The sequence below is a fragment of the Serinus canaria genome, chromosome 13 (genome assembly GCF_022539315.1).
Source record: "Serinus canaria isolate serCan28SL12 chromosome 13, serCan2020, whole genome shotgun sequence".
NCBI lineage: Eukaryota > Metazoa > Chordata > Aves > Passeriformes > Fringillidae > Serinus > Serinus canaria.
The window spans coordinates 7,866,360-7,880,746 of record NC_066327.1 but is presented as its reverse complement, the minus strand read 5'-3'; the positions used below and the strand labels follow the sequence as shown (position 1 = coordinate 7,880,746).

Below are 14,387 nucleotides of genomic sequence, written 5' to 3'. Positions count from 1 at the left end.
CAGTAAAAATAATGCCTAGCAAGTGCTATGTCCCAGTCTAGCTGGAAAGTTTAAAAGGAAATCAATTCTGGGCATTAACATCAGCATTTTCTGGATGCTGCAGTGATTACACTGCTGAATTTACTGCTCACATCATTGCTGCCAAACACCCACACAGACACATGACTCCAGCTACTCTTGCCATCCCCATCAGGAGGACACCTCATGACCATCTACTCTGGTAACACAAAATTCTCTGCCCTCTGTCAGGTGCACTCAGCCCAAGAAGCTCTGCAGGAGGTCTGACAGTGCACAGTGCGCATCTCAGTGTTCCATGGCAGAACTCCCAGCTAAAACCGAGCATCTCCTGCTGCAGACTCTGCTGGAGCTGCTTGCTTGACACCTTCAGTGCTGCTGCAGGACTGCAGGCTCTGCCTTGTGAATCCATCATGGAACAGTACACCAGGCCAGCAAAACCCCCGTGTTATCAGTTTTAAAAGGCAAGGGATCCCATGTTAATTGCTTTTGTTGACTCACCCACACGGAGCACTGAGGCACTGACACAGTGTTACTTGGGATGCCAGCAGAGAAGGCAGGCAGAGCAATTCATCCCTGTGCATAGGGAAACCTCACGGTGGTGTCACAGGACCAGTTTAAGCACCCAAGAGTCAGTTGTTGTGGCCTTCATTCCTCTGAGAGAGGACAAATTCCATTCTTCCAAACACTCCCATCATGGGCATCCTTTTAAATGACTTGGCAGGTGCAAGTGGAAATCCTAGAAGGCTCCTGTGCTGTCTGTCTGTGCTGAATGTGAGACCCACAGTGTTCCCTGCCCCGCAGCTGGTCACTGCAAGACAGGGCTTGGGGACACCGACCTCAGCTCATCCCCTGGCTCATCCTGCACCTTGCATGTGGCAAGGGCACCTGGGGCAGGTATGAACCAGGGCAGGAAAGCATGTAGCATTTATCAAAAATAGAAGATGCAGCTGCTTCGGGCAAAGGTTTCCATCTTCTGCTTGTCCTTTTTCCATTCTTTGGGAACACAGGACCTTATTTAACCCAGATGCTTTAAAGCCTCATTTATTCACTCTGCTACATCTTCCCATTTGTTTTTCCTGTTGTATGATTATTACTTCACTTTTCTTGGCAGCACTGCTATCACAATTTGAAGTTGGATTTAATAAAACCTTACGACGACTCCTCAATAACCATTCCTGTGCAGCAGCCCAGAGAGACAGAGAAGGGATTGTACTCAGGCAGATGGGCACAAATGCAGTGACAAGCACAATGGCAAACACCTCTGTGACAGACTTCCTTGCAGGTCATTTCAGGAATGAATGTATGAACCAGTGGAAGACAATGGCTTTCTGCTTATGTTTGTTCACCTCACACAAAGTCAAGCATCGGTACAGAGCATCAGGACCTCCCTCCCATCTCACTGTTGCCTTCTGGGGGCCAACAACATCCACAGCTGAAGGGACAGCAAGTTCAATCACAAATTCCTATTTGAAACACTTAATTCCTTATAAGATCCCAAATCAAAATGGCTGCAGCACTGACCAAGTGCCAAAATCAATGCCCCAAAAAGGGGAGCTGAAAGGAGACAGGCATCGAATGTAAGATGGTTCACTCACCCACAGACTCATAGCACATGTCAAAAAAGGGACACATAAGGTACCAGAACTAAACTGACATACTGTATTTATTGCACAAATTTCCCCTAAAATTGGGAATGGTTATTATAATACAAGTGCACATCTTGGGAAATATATACAAAAACAGAAGAGATAACAAGTATGTACATTTTACCCAGCATTTTACAAGTACCACCATCTAAATAATTTAGAGAAAGCAAAAAATTGTCATAAAACATTTCTAAGAACTAATAGGGAAAACATATGCAAGGTGTAAAATCTGTTCTTTTAAACAGTTTTTTGTTCTTAGCAGCCCAGTGTTTGCCAATTGCAACAAAATCAAATTTGCTAATTTGTGTGCCTAGTATAATTAGGTTTCAGCCAGAAAATTAAGACATGTTAATAATGGAGATTGGGAGTAGTGGAAAAAAGAAATCAAAAATTAGTTTTCTATTCACACATAAGAATAGTGATATATTTTAAAAAGTCAGTTCTATATCCTGTAAAAATCCCTTTTCATATTTAACAAACAGACATATGTACCACATTGTTCACGTACCCAAAAAAGTTCACTCACAGGAAAACTTCCCATCTCACAAGGGTTTTGGTTGTGTTCTGGCCACAACACTGCTGAGAGGTGGAGAGGCTGCTGCCATGCCAGGAGGGACTGGCACTGTGGGAGGATGATGAGGAAGCTGCAACCGTGGCTGCTCTGTCTGGGACTGACTGAGCACTCCATAAATGCCATTACTGGCTGGTGCTGGGCAGAGGGCAGCAGAGAAGGTGCCACTCAACAGCCACCTCCTTCTCCTCTCACATCACTGCAGGCCGTGCAAGGGCCTTTCTGGAGAGTCAAACCCATTTCAAAGTGACCCCAACAATTTGCACAATAAAGGCTCAAATGAGGACCAGTATTCTCCTGTAAGGATCACTGTGAGCACAGTCCTGGGGGACACCAGGGTGAGGGTGCAGCTACCCAGCTCTATGGGCACATGCTGTGGATGAACTTACCCACAGAACCTCCCAAGGCACAGGAAGGAACCCTTCTCTGCCAGCCCCAGCAGCACAGACACTGCCAGGTCACCGCTGCCAGTCTGTGCACAACAATGGTATCCAACTACTGCCCTTGCCACATATCCTAGCGAAGAGTTAAACATCCACGTTCTGAGTGCAATCCTATATTTCATTAGAAACGTGTTTACACAACTGGGCCCCTGTTTTGTGCTCATTCCAAAAGCCAGATGTAATATAATTGTGTGGCAAGGAAAGAAAAATGGGAGAAACAAATCCTTGGATCACAGATTAAACACAAGGTTTTCCCCTGCAGCAGTCAGCATTAGATTTTATATACAAAAGAGTTTCCAATGACACTGTCTGTATGAATGTTGGGGTCACTTCCTGATGTAGACTCAGTCCTACATGGAAGGGAGGGGTGGGTTTGCCACGCAGATCTCCCTGGAACAGAGTTTTAGGTGACAGATTTTAAGTAGTACTGAAAAACTACTCCAGGTGAATCCTGGCCCCAGAGAAGGAAGGGAGGAGAGTTCTGTCACTGACAGAGGTGGGGCAGGGATCTCTCCTATTGTTTTCAAGTTTATCAAATTGCTAAAATAGATTTGTACTTAAAGTAACTCTGCAAACAACAATAGCAGGCGTGCTGTACTATTGAAAAGATGATTACAGAATGATGTATTTATAGAAATTTTACAGAGTTTAGCGACCAAGTGATTACGTGTCTCCTACTTGTGTGGATAATCCATGAATTTCAATATGCTAAACCTAAGAGATGAAAACAGAAGCTAAAAATCAGCAACATTAATTGGCTGCTAGGACAAATATGGAAAGCAAAGCCTAGAATGAAGTGTCCAGTTAAACTGAGGTAGTAGAGCCTTCGAAAACATAATCCACCTCCCACTGTCTATTTACATTACTTACACCACGTTGGGTCCATCAGCTACTCGTACAGCTATTGTATATACAATGACAAACCAGTGATGGCTGAGTAAAAGAGAAATGCTGAGAATAAAATAAACAACATTTCCTGCTGGTAATTACACAAGTGAGTAGAAAAGGGATTAGAGTCATCTGCAGCAAGGGTATATTTGTCAAAAAATAATTTGGATATTACTACACTATGGTGTAATCAATGTTCATTTTTTTTTTGTAGAACGGTTTTAAAAAATGTATCAATTTGTTACCTGAGCAATTAAGGGTAATAGTCTACTCGTTCTGTCCCCAGTGCTTTGGTACAATTATTTCTAGTTCATTATTTCAATAGCTGACTGCTGTAAAAAGAATATGATGGTCCAAGATTTTATATATCATAAAAAAGTTAGAGGTAATTGTCATGTCATTCTGGGGAACCCATGGGGAAATTTCAGCCAACGTTCTCTTTAGATTATTTTTGTTTTTAACATTTTGATTACGTTGACAAAGAAAAGCATCATTTAGTATAAAGCAACATTTAAACATTATAAACATTTAATACTGGTTACAGCATCCAGCCAAGAACCTCCATCGCTAGTTTGTCTGTTGGCCTCTTCCTCCATTCTCCCTGTCGCCCTCTGTCCCCCACTATTTCCTCTTCCCAGGAGAAAGATCTTACATAAATTCTGTAGCTGACTGTCATTAATAAGCTTCTTACAGAAAAAAAACAGGCCTCTGCCCCGTTCTTCCTCTGGGAAGTATTCAGAATTGGACTATGATGTGAAAAAGTAGAAGTTGTTTACAAATCATTGCAGCTTGAGATTACAGATCCTAATGTGATCCTCATCAGCTGCAGCCTGGCTGAAGGCAGCTGCTCTCTTGTTCAGTTTATAAGGGGTGATGGCATCACGTATTTCTCAGAGCAGTTCTTCCTCCATTCCCCAGTATAAGTCACAGCCAGCTATGTGGCAGAAACTGCTAAAAAAATGCATCTCTTCAGCTTTGCTAAAATCTCCACTTTTCTGTGGTGGAAATCTTGGGCTTACTCAGTCTTCCTTTCTCCTTTCTTTATCCTTTTTTATAAATCGCTAAGTGGGAGAGGAAAAGTCTCCAACTGTTTGCACACCATGCAGTCATATATGGAGGTGCTGCAAGCTCAACAATCAGTTTGTTTTACTTGCTGCAAAGAGAAAGGAGCCAGAACAAGTTGTCTTCCACTTTGTTTCCAGAGAAGCAAAAAGTCAAAGTCTGTGGCCTCTGGCATTTTAAAGTAGGATCTGGGCAACGTACGGAGAGTGAGTGCTCGCTACAGCTGCCAGCAAGGGGAGGTCGCTGGATTCAATCCTGAAAGGAAGCAGAAGAGTCATGTTTAATCCAGCCTGAAATGTCACTGGGCTGAACACGTGTCAGAACCCACACCGCCTGCTCGAGCCCCAGCACTTGCACTTGGGCCATGGGCTACGCACTAGAGCTGCCAGATTGTTCCTCCCACCCCTCCAGATGTGCCTGCTCCCACAGTGTCAGCACTGTCTGAGCTCCCACCTGTCTGGTGGGTTTTTAACAGGGCCAACAAACTGGTGAGGAAGCAGAAGGGGGAAGGAAAATTCCTGCCTAACTTCAGAGTAAAGGGAATAATAGTTAGGGGATACAGTACAGGAGCAGAGGACTGGCTAAAGCTGCCATGTCCAGCCCTACACATGCTCTGTGTGCCTTCCTGCTCATGCTGCACTCCTCTGCAGGAAAACATACTCAGAGCCTTCCTATAAACACTGCTTAAATAGCTCCTCTGCCCATGCCCCACACCCACAGAGAGCTATTATGTGCCTTACATGACACAGAGAGTGTTTCCTGCCATGTAGGGAAAGTCAACCTGGAGGAATCAGCTGCCCCATGCTGTTCAGTGACGACTGACCAACTAAGAAGGGAGTTTGATAAGCTCCGGAGTGCTGAGCCCATCTTCCTGCCCGCAGGGAAGACAGAAAGGCTGGGGGATCCTTGTGATTGAGCAATGCCTAAGGAGAAGCCTGAAGCCATGGGTAACTTAGGAGTTCCAGTCCCATTTAGGAATCCATTTCACCGTGCTTAGGAATAAGCCCAGGTGAAGGGTGTGGCACCAGGACACCCAGGGTAGCACTGCTGGGAGAACTTTGTGACCATACCCCAGCACCACGCCCAGCTCCTTGACATGGACTCTCATCTGGCCCTTGAGATACTCGGACAGCATCTTGCTTTTGAAGTAGAGCTCCTGCAGCCGATCTTCCAGGTGCATCACACACTAAAAAAAGCAAAAGGACTTGTGTCAGGGAGAAGACAGAACCAGACCAGAAAGCACAGATCCCATACCCCTGCTGACTGTTCTGTGGCCGTGTCTAGGTGAGATATTCACTGGCAGGACTTTCATTTTTGAGCAGAAGCCTTTGATTACATCTTAAATCAAAATAAATGAGGCAGCTGTTTTGATTAGAGTGGCATTTCAATAGGCATCACAAACAGCTACACCAGAAGTTGCACTGGCTAGGAATAGAAACACTAGGGAGAGCCTTACGTATCTCTACCCTGAGAAGTTAAAAGGTGCTTCAAAACCATTGTCCTCATGATTTCCATTTAGACTTACAAAGTTTGGAGATAAATTATGCTTGTAAAGCTGAAGAGTGGAATGAAGCAGGTTGGAGACGAGACTGGAGACTAACACTTCTTTTCCTAGTTTATTCTCAATCATTCGCCTCTGGCTACTGGCCACTTGCACCGTCCATTTGTCCGTGTCTGCAATAATGCAGACAGCTTCTGCAATGGGCTCGTCCAGAACAGGGTGCTAGGAACAAAAAATGAAGAGCAGAACCCCAAGAATGACAAATGACAGCAGTCTTTTCACAAAACTTTTCACAGAAATATCCATCCTGGATATTAGGAGAGCATTGCTAGATAGGAGGACAGCATCCCAGACACTGTTTCACCTAAAATACATCTGCCCAGATTGCATGCCATCCATTAAAACCAGCAGGGTTTTGTAAGCAAGGCACAGTGTTAGAAGGATAGTGGCTATTCTATCTTTTCTTACAGGCTTTAAAGCATGTCATTGGCTGACAGTTACATCTTTAGATATGTTAGATTTCTTTTTATCAAATACCAAAGTGTATTTTAAACTCCTAAAACCGAAAGCACCAGAAATCCAACTTGCTGTTTAGTGTGTTAATGAGGTCAGATTATTCCCAGCTGTCACAGGTTTCCCTTCATGGGAGGCCAGCAGAGGGAGTTATGAACCAAGCCTGTGCCTTGCCATTCCCCCCTGCTGGTGTTCCACCTTTCCAAAGCCATGAAAAAGGGTTCAAAAGGGGAGTATCTGGAAACCCACTGTCCTTCCCTAATAAATTTTCTGGGCTGAACTGTTAGCAATTATCTGCCTCCAAGGAGTCAGAAAGGGCATGCAGAGAAGGGCTGCAGGTCTAATGCACACTGTTGAAGTGAGAAGTAGGGGAAAAAGGGATTTTTTGGAAGGTCTCAGGAAAGTGGCTGCTCAGCAGTCTGTTTTTCCTTATTCTCTGGGGAGTAAACTAGATGGGAGCAGATGTCACACTTTCAGTGACAGCCCGCTTTCTAATTCTTTCCTGGTAAAAGAGGGAGGAAATACCACACTTCCTAGTCATGCCCCAGTTCATCTAGGGAAAAACTGCTGTGGAGGAGAGATGATCTCCAACACGTCAGAAACACCAGTTCCCTTCAGATGTTTCTCCTTTTCCAATGAGGACAGTGCTATTGGACACATGGACTACCATCCTAAAGAATGTCTCCAAAATACTGAGCATTTGTGATGGAGAACACATTCTGCTGCACAAGCAGCAGCACATTGGTCAGACGTGCAGGGACAGAGGAGGGAGCAATGAGAGCTTCTGCACCACTGCAGAAGGACTCTGTGCCCAGGGAGAGAGGCACAGCCTCAGAATATGGGCTTGTTTAACATCATTCCATCCTGTGGGGACACAACCATCAGCTGCCAAGCTACAGGAGACAGTGATACAGCTTAGCACTGAGATCCATCTTCCCAGGGCACAAGCCTCCCAAGCTGGTTTCAGTGGGAATCTCATCTTTCATGCTTCAGAATTGCAGTGAAATATCCACGTTTTCCAGATACATTAATTGAGAGAGGAGAAAAATTGGTGACCTGGGACTGGAGAAATCTGACAGGAGCTGTGACAGGAAATATTTCCACTTCCAGCAGGTTTGTACCTTCACAAACATTTATCTTTCCCTACTGTGAGAAATACATTTACCAAATATAGCTTAATTACCTGCACAGCATGAGACAAATCTGACACCAAACAGTGCCTCAGCTTTTCATCACTTCCTATTCCTTGCAAAACAAAGTCAGGGACGTAAGAGGAACAGTAGCCTCCTAGTAAGGATCTTCCAAAATTGGCAATACTGGGCTGGACAGAGTTGACTTCAACTAATTTTGACCTGCAAGAAAGGCATATCAAAGAGATGTACAACAGTAAACAACAAATTCACCTTACATAGGGTGCATTTTTATACTTTTTTCATTTCTCTTCTAACTTGAAGTCAAGCACTTTTAAAAAAGTTTACAGTCAGCTTTTGCAGTCAGCTTATCATGGAAGCAGAGAATACAAGCCAAGATCACAATACACCATTAGTATTTTTTTCCAGACAACTGATCTCTCAAAATTCCTCAACAACCAGCAAGCTCAAGAGACACTTTTCCAAACCCTGATGCCAAGTTAGGCTACAGTCCTCCAAATATGTGACATGAGAAGAGGCTCCATCTTTTTTAGGCTCTGTTAGTGCTGAACAGTACTTACCCAGGGAAGGGAATCTCATATTCCTCTGCCCAGTCTTCTTGCTCTCCTCCATAATAGTTACTGCCCAGTCTAGTTAGATCATGGCCTGTATCCTCACTCTCGCTGTCACCCAGGGCACTGTCTGAACTCTCATTTCTTGGAATGTCCCAATCAATTCCCGGGGCCACTTTTTTCTCTATGTTTTCCCTGTCCCCATGGGGGACACGAATAGAGATTTTCTCTCTTTGGTCCTGCTCATTAAAGCAGTTTTTGTAGGTCTCTTGTCGAACAGAGTCCATAAATTTACAATATTCACTAGGTGGTTTGCAAGTCTTTGTACACAGCTTTTTAGAAAATTCTAAACTACTGTTGTGAGCAAGAAGGTTCGCAGCTGCTTGCCCTGGAATATCATCAGTAGTCTGGGTTTCAACTGAACTGTCATCAGTGAAATATTCATCAAACAGACTCATGCTCTCAGCACTGTATGGGTTTGAGTTCCAGCTCTGATGCTCCCTAGCAACTTGAGGAAAGGGTTCAGCTGTCCCACAGTCTCTATTTTGGTCCTCAACAGTTTGTTTAGCTTCACAGTTCTGATCAGCAGACACTCCTGCCTCCGCTGCTGGCGGGCTGTGATGCCTGGTAATTTGTTCCACTACTGCCTGACTTCTCAGTTCAATGTCTGAGTCAGGTGACATGGAATCTCCGATGAGGAAAGTCACCTTTGTCTGAGCCTCGGCAGCGCTGCATGGGAACGTGTCCCTGAAGAGCTTATCAGGAGGCTTCTTCTCCACAGCAATGCCGGGTGTCCTTGTGCCCCCTCCCGCCTGGCTGCCCGCCTCCAGCGCATCCTCGCTCCTCCACGTGCTGCCTCCTGGCTCCAAACAAGATTCTGTCCCCACACATTTCTCGGGTGAAGCTGACCCCGTGCACACCACAGTCTCTAGTTTGGTATCCAGGCAAGGCCTCGGTTGTGCCGCATCCACGGCATCTTCCTGGCCATCCTCAGGAACGATGGTTCTGTTCTCATCTGAAGAAGATTCCAGCTCTACCTTAGGAGTGCTTTGCATGTCTTCTCTCTCTTGCTGTGCAACACCTTCTATGTTCTGTGCGAGGGAAATGGGACATTTGCAGTATTTACAGCTGCAGTTGGGAGCTCTCATCTCTTCAGACTCAGGGAGCAAGTTGCCCCTGTTCTTGTGCATCGTGACAAGCACGTACTCAGACTCTTCCACTTCTCCTTTCTCCAGCGTGGTAGTGATAACAGTGCCAGGCATTACGATGGCCTCATCTTCCCCGTTTTCCAGAAGGTGTGTCTCTTGGAGTTCAGAGCATCTGATGAAGTAAGTGAGGAAATAAAGCAACCTCTGCACCAGGTCATGTCTTTTGCCAACCACGACTGTTTTCGCTAATCTCACAGGTGATCCTATGGCCCCATACAGGTCACCTAGGACAGGAAATTAAACACACAATTATTTGGCATCTTTGCAATAATTTGTTCTTCTAACAGCCAGCTGTTGGGCTGGTTTTCAAAGAGCAGGTCTATAAGAGAGAAATACTAAAGCAGTAGAGTTAAAACAGCTATGCTGTATTTTGTTTTCAGAAAGAGAATCCCAAAGCTGCTGTTGGTATGATCTGTAAGGTGAGCCACTGGTCAGGGGGACATCTGATCTCACACATCAGGGAGCATTCACACCACCTCCAGCTGAGTCCAGCTGTGGAGGCTCATCTCCTGGGATCCTTATACAGCCATGGGAGAGAGGAAGCATCTCTGCCAAATTACCCTGGAGAGTCTACAAAGTGGGCTGGACTTTTACCCACAAAAGAAAGCTGTAAAAGAAACAAACCTATGCCAGGAATGAGGACAAAAAGTGACCATGACAGGTGCATGGCTGAAGCAAACCTCCTTCTCTTGCCCTCCTTGAGTTCTGCTGTGGTTGGATGGGGTGTTCTGGCTGTACTCGAGTCACCTGGGCAAGTGTGCTCAAGAGGCATTAGGGCACTGCATGACTGCAGGGCTGAGGGGACAAGGTCCCTTGAAGGCCACCCTCACCACAGTGGGTCCCTCAAGCCACATGAGGCCTGAAATCAAGTTTTCTTGCCAAGGCCCTGGCCATTCCTACCTGGACAATAATAGGACAAGCTCACTAAACCTTCCTTACCTTCCCTAATCAAATTCTATGACTGAGTTTTTGTGCAGAGCAGGACAATCTGACCTGCCCTGCTCTTCTCTACTGGGCAATTATCAGACAGCTACACCACTGACTGGGCTCTGAGACCCTCCCTGGGGATTGCCAAGCTTTGACTTCCTGTTCTGCTTCACTCTGTTGTGATCATTTCTGATCAAAAGATGAGATTTCTTGATTTTCTCATTCCAGAATGAGGTTTAGTGATAGGAGCATCCCAAAACATAGGAAAGAAAAGCAGATTTTCCTTACAGGAGGAGGAGGAAGAGGACCAGAGGACGCCTGGAATCCTCCACCAGCACCAGAGCAGGGGACCTTAAGGGACCCAAAACAGAAGACTAAAGAGGACTTTACTTTTTGGCCAACACTTTTTAATGGATAATGCCTTAAAAAGAGAATAAAAAACCACAGTGACCACCTCTAAGCTTGAAACACACTTTTGTCTCATTTTGTATTGAAAATAAATAACCTGGGAGGGGAGTAAGCAGCATCATAAACCCCACCTCATGCACTCCCATTCCTGTAAAGCTGCTGAGGGTTCAGAGATATTTGCCACCTACCAAGCTGAGCCCACAGTGGGTTGTAGGGATGAGTTTTGGCCAGCATGTCCACACTCTGGGAAGAATGCTTCTCCAGGAAGATTCTTATTGGTGGCTGGCCATTGGGCATGACAGTGGGGACCCAGGCCAGGTGGTTAGTCAGCACTGCAGTCAGCAAAGCTGGTAAAAACCTGAAAGCAAAATGTTCAACATGTTTTTTCTTTTTCCAGATATACACTCAAGATGTTAAACTGACAGCAGGTCTAGTCTATATGGATCAAGGAGTAAAGAAACAGCCTGACAAAATCAGCAGAGATCATCCCTTCAGTCTTGGTTCCTTGGGGAGAGAAAGGGTGGCTGGACCCTCCCTCTCAGCCTGGCAAAGCTCTTTTTTAGAACACACATTTGAAATAAAACGAAATATTTTAACTTTGTGGCATCTCACTTACTCTGTTTGGCAATAATTATATGACTTCCTATTTTGCAAGTTTTATGTTTTACAACATCTCAAAACCAATTTATTTCACTCACTGTAAGAAAGCAGTGCACTGTGTGGCCCCTGTACTCCAAGAAGATCCCAAACCCCTAAGCCTTGTGACAGTGGATGAGAAGGAAGACTATTGCCACTAAACCTGTAAAACAGCTGGGTGCTGTGTTCTTTCACCTAACTATTGTGCAATTTCAGCCCATATGGCTGTTCCTTTTCAAAAATAACCCCCACAAAGTTCTGTAGCTCAGCCAGAGAAGCTGTGTTCTTGTGCTGGCAAAGGAGTGTTCATTGGTTAAGCAATTAAGGTGGAAAAACTTCCTGAAAAACATGAACAATCTGATTTACTGCAATGGCAGGGCATGGTTTCTGCTCTGTGGAGTTTTCCCAGTTGGTTTTCCTGGCAGGAGCTTGGTCCAGGAGGCTCCACACACCAACACATGGTGCTGTTGGCCACAGTGGCTCATATGTGGGGAGGAAAAGAGCCAAATGTCTCAAAATAGTGTTATTTGAATAATTTACAAGCATCAGGAACCCTACAGCTTCCATACAGCCATGCTAGAGACAGCCAAAGGAGGAGAGATTTAAAACTAGATTGGGAAGGATAAAGGGCCTAATTTGTCTCTGGTTTCCCTCACTTAAAATCTTCTTATATTTAAAATAAAGAAAACAAACCCAAATAAATGACTACTTAAATGTAACCAACATGTACAGGACTCAGAATGGCAGGGATCAAAGGAGACAATCCCAGCAAAGAGCCTCCACTGAAGCAGGAACTGATCTTAAGAAAATACATCTGCACCCCTCACAACTCCCCGTGGTTTCTCCCATTGCCCTGGGGCAGGAGCAGGCAGACCACAGTGACCACTGTCACAGTGACCACTGTCACCTTCCCCTCAGGGAGAGAAGAGATGACAAGGTGGTGGCAGAGCTGGAGGATGGGAGCAGCAGCCCCTTCCCACCCTGCAGGGAGCAGTGCCCCTGAACAAACATCTGATCTGTTAGTGCCATCCCCACCCAAACTAGGTTTGTGCTCTCTTTAGGACTTTCATGGAGATAAACCCTTTAAAAATTTCCCCTGCTCACACCCTGGGGAAAGAGGATAAAGTACTGACAAAAGAGCACATTTATCAGATTTTTCCCAGTTTATCAGGAACTTTCTTTCTTTCTCGGTTTTCAGTATCTGCTCACAGCTGGGGCCTGAGGCCAGAGAGGTGAGTGAGCACTAAAGAGCACAGCAGTTCTTTAATGGCACTTTAAAAAGATATTTAAGGTTTGTGGTCTGACAGTATTACAGACACAGCTCTTCCTGAATGTATAATCCCTCATCATATGATAACTGATTCTGAAAGATAACTTAATGCATTTTGTAAGGTATCTTCACCCCTTTCCAGACATCCACACACATCACACACTTTCCATGGACATGTTTCAAATGTTCAGCCTCTATCAAGATTTAGAGGACTGTGAGGAAGCAGGAATTTGATGAGATAATTTCTTATTTGTTTCAAAAAGAAGGTATTTATGGATGGCCTTTTGATTCTTTGATTATCAGGATTTTAACAACCGATTTAAAAATTGGTTTGAAATAAAAAGGCACAATCACATATGTAATTTAGAAACTAAAATCCACCATACTGATTTTTAGAAGCATTTTCCATCAAGAAAGTGAACTCCTTCATGAAGCGATGGCACAGCTGGTTCTTCTCTGGTGTCCCTGACATCATGGTGAGCCAGACAGGCTCCCCAATCCGTGGCATTGTGTAGAGATTGCAAATAGTTGTTCTAGAAAACAAAACCAAAAAATCCAGGAGGTTGAAGAAAAAAAAAAAAAACCAAACAAAAAACCCAACAGCCCCCAAAAAACCCAACCAAACAAAAAACCCCAAACAACAACAATGAAAAGTAGAAATCCCAGCTTAAAAGAATTCTGTGCAACATTTAGATCCAGCTCTCATTTCTATCAGAAACAAAATTTCTCTCAGCAACCATTACCCAAACCAGGTTGTTCATTAAATAGCACAAATTCACCCTTTAACTCAGAGCTGAACCTCACAGGTTCCTCCTGCATCCACCTGACCTGATCCCAAACACAGCAACATTCCCTGGCACAAATCAAGAGCTGCCCTGCTCTTAATGAAGAAGGAATGGATCATTTCTTCTTATCTCCCTGCTTGTTCTTCATTTCATTTAAAACAAACTTCTGCTTTATTTATGACTAGGACAAGATTGTATGTATCTGACTTATAAAAATACCTTCACTTCCTCCTTGTTTCAAAAACTTGGTGAATCTCCAGGCCAAACCTATGAAGTGTGGGTGTGTAGAGCAGGGAACCAGTTCACATCTTTATCTTTAAATAGAGAGTATGACAGTAAAGGCACCCTGTGGCTGTACCTATTACACACTCACCACATCCTTTTTGACTCTACAGAGGACAGTAAATGTATGATTAAAAATTTGCTCTGCAGTAAAATACCAGATTAAAATCCCTCAGATTACTGTTGAACTTCTCTAAAATATAAACAAGTTATAGTTTAAAGTACAATGCCTAAATTATGACACTGTGGGAAGCTATATTTTTGACACAGTAAAAATCTAAGTGTGAAAAAACCCAAAAGGACATAGGAAATGACTGATCAATTCAGGTTTCTCCCTGCCTAATGCACTACTTTTTCTAAGCAAAGTATTTTTGTTTTAAAAGGCAAAGATATACATTACCCCATTATCCCTAGCACCACCTCTGATTTATAAGACCTTATATCTTCTTTTTTATAGACATAAAAACTCCTGAACTCCTCTTATATCTTATATATCTTCTCTGGATATCATGGTCTCAGAATTTACA

The 14,387-nt window shown here is 44.2% G+C and overlaps 1 protein-coding gene across 2 annotated transcripts in view; it reads right to left on the bottom strand.

The window, feature by feature from the left end:
- Nucleotides 1–1,663: 1,663 nt before the first annotated feature.
- The window catches only part of FNIP1 (folliculin interacting protein 1), a 64,822-nt gene continuing 52,098 nt past the window's right edge, over nt 1,664–14,387 (bottom strand). For both annotated transcript variants that reach the window (XM_009091364.4, XM_009091365.4), the window contains 7 exons: nt 13,180–13,326; nt 11,076–11,245; nt 8,354–9,776; nt 7,826–7,994; nt 6,154–6,351; nt 5,699–5,814; nt 1,664–4,883 (listed from right to left, as the gene is read on the bottom strand). In XM_009091364.4, coding sequence (XP_009089612.1) covers nt 4,805–4,883; nt 5,699–5,814; nt 6,154–6,351; nt 7,826–7,994; nt 8,354–9,776; nt 11,076–11,245; nt 13,180–13,326 — 2,302 coding nt within the window. In that variant the 3' untranslated portion in view covers nt 1,664–4,804. The remainder of the gene's footprint in view (nt 4,884–5,698; nt 5,815–6,153; nt 6,352–7,825; nt 7,995–8,353; nt 9,777–11,075; nt 11,246–13,179; nt 13,327–14,387) is intronic.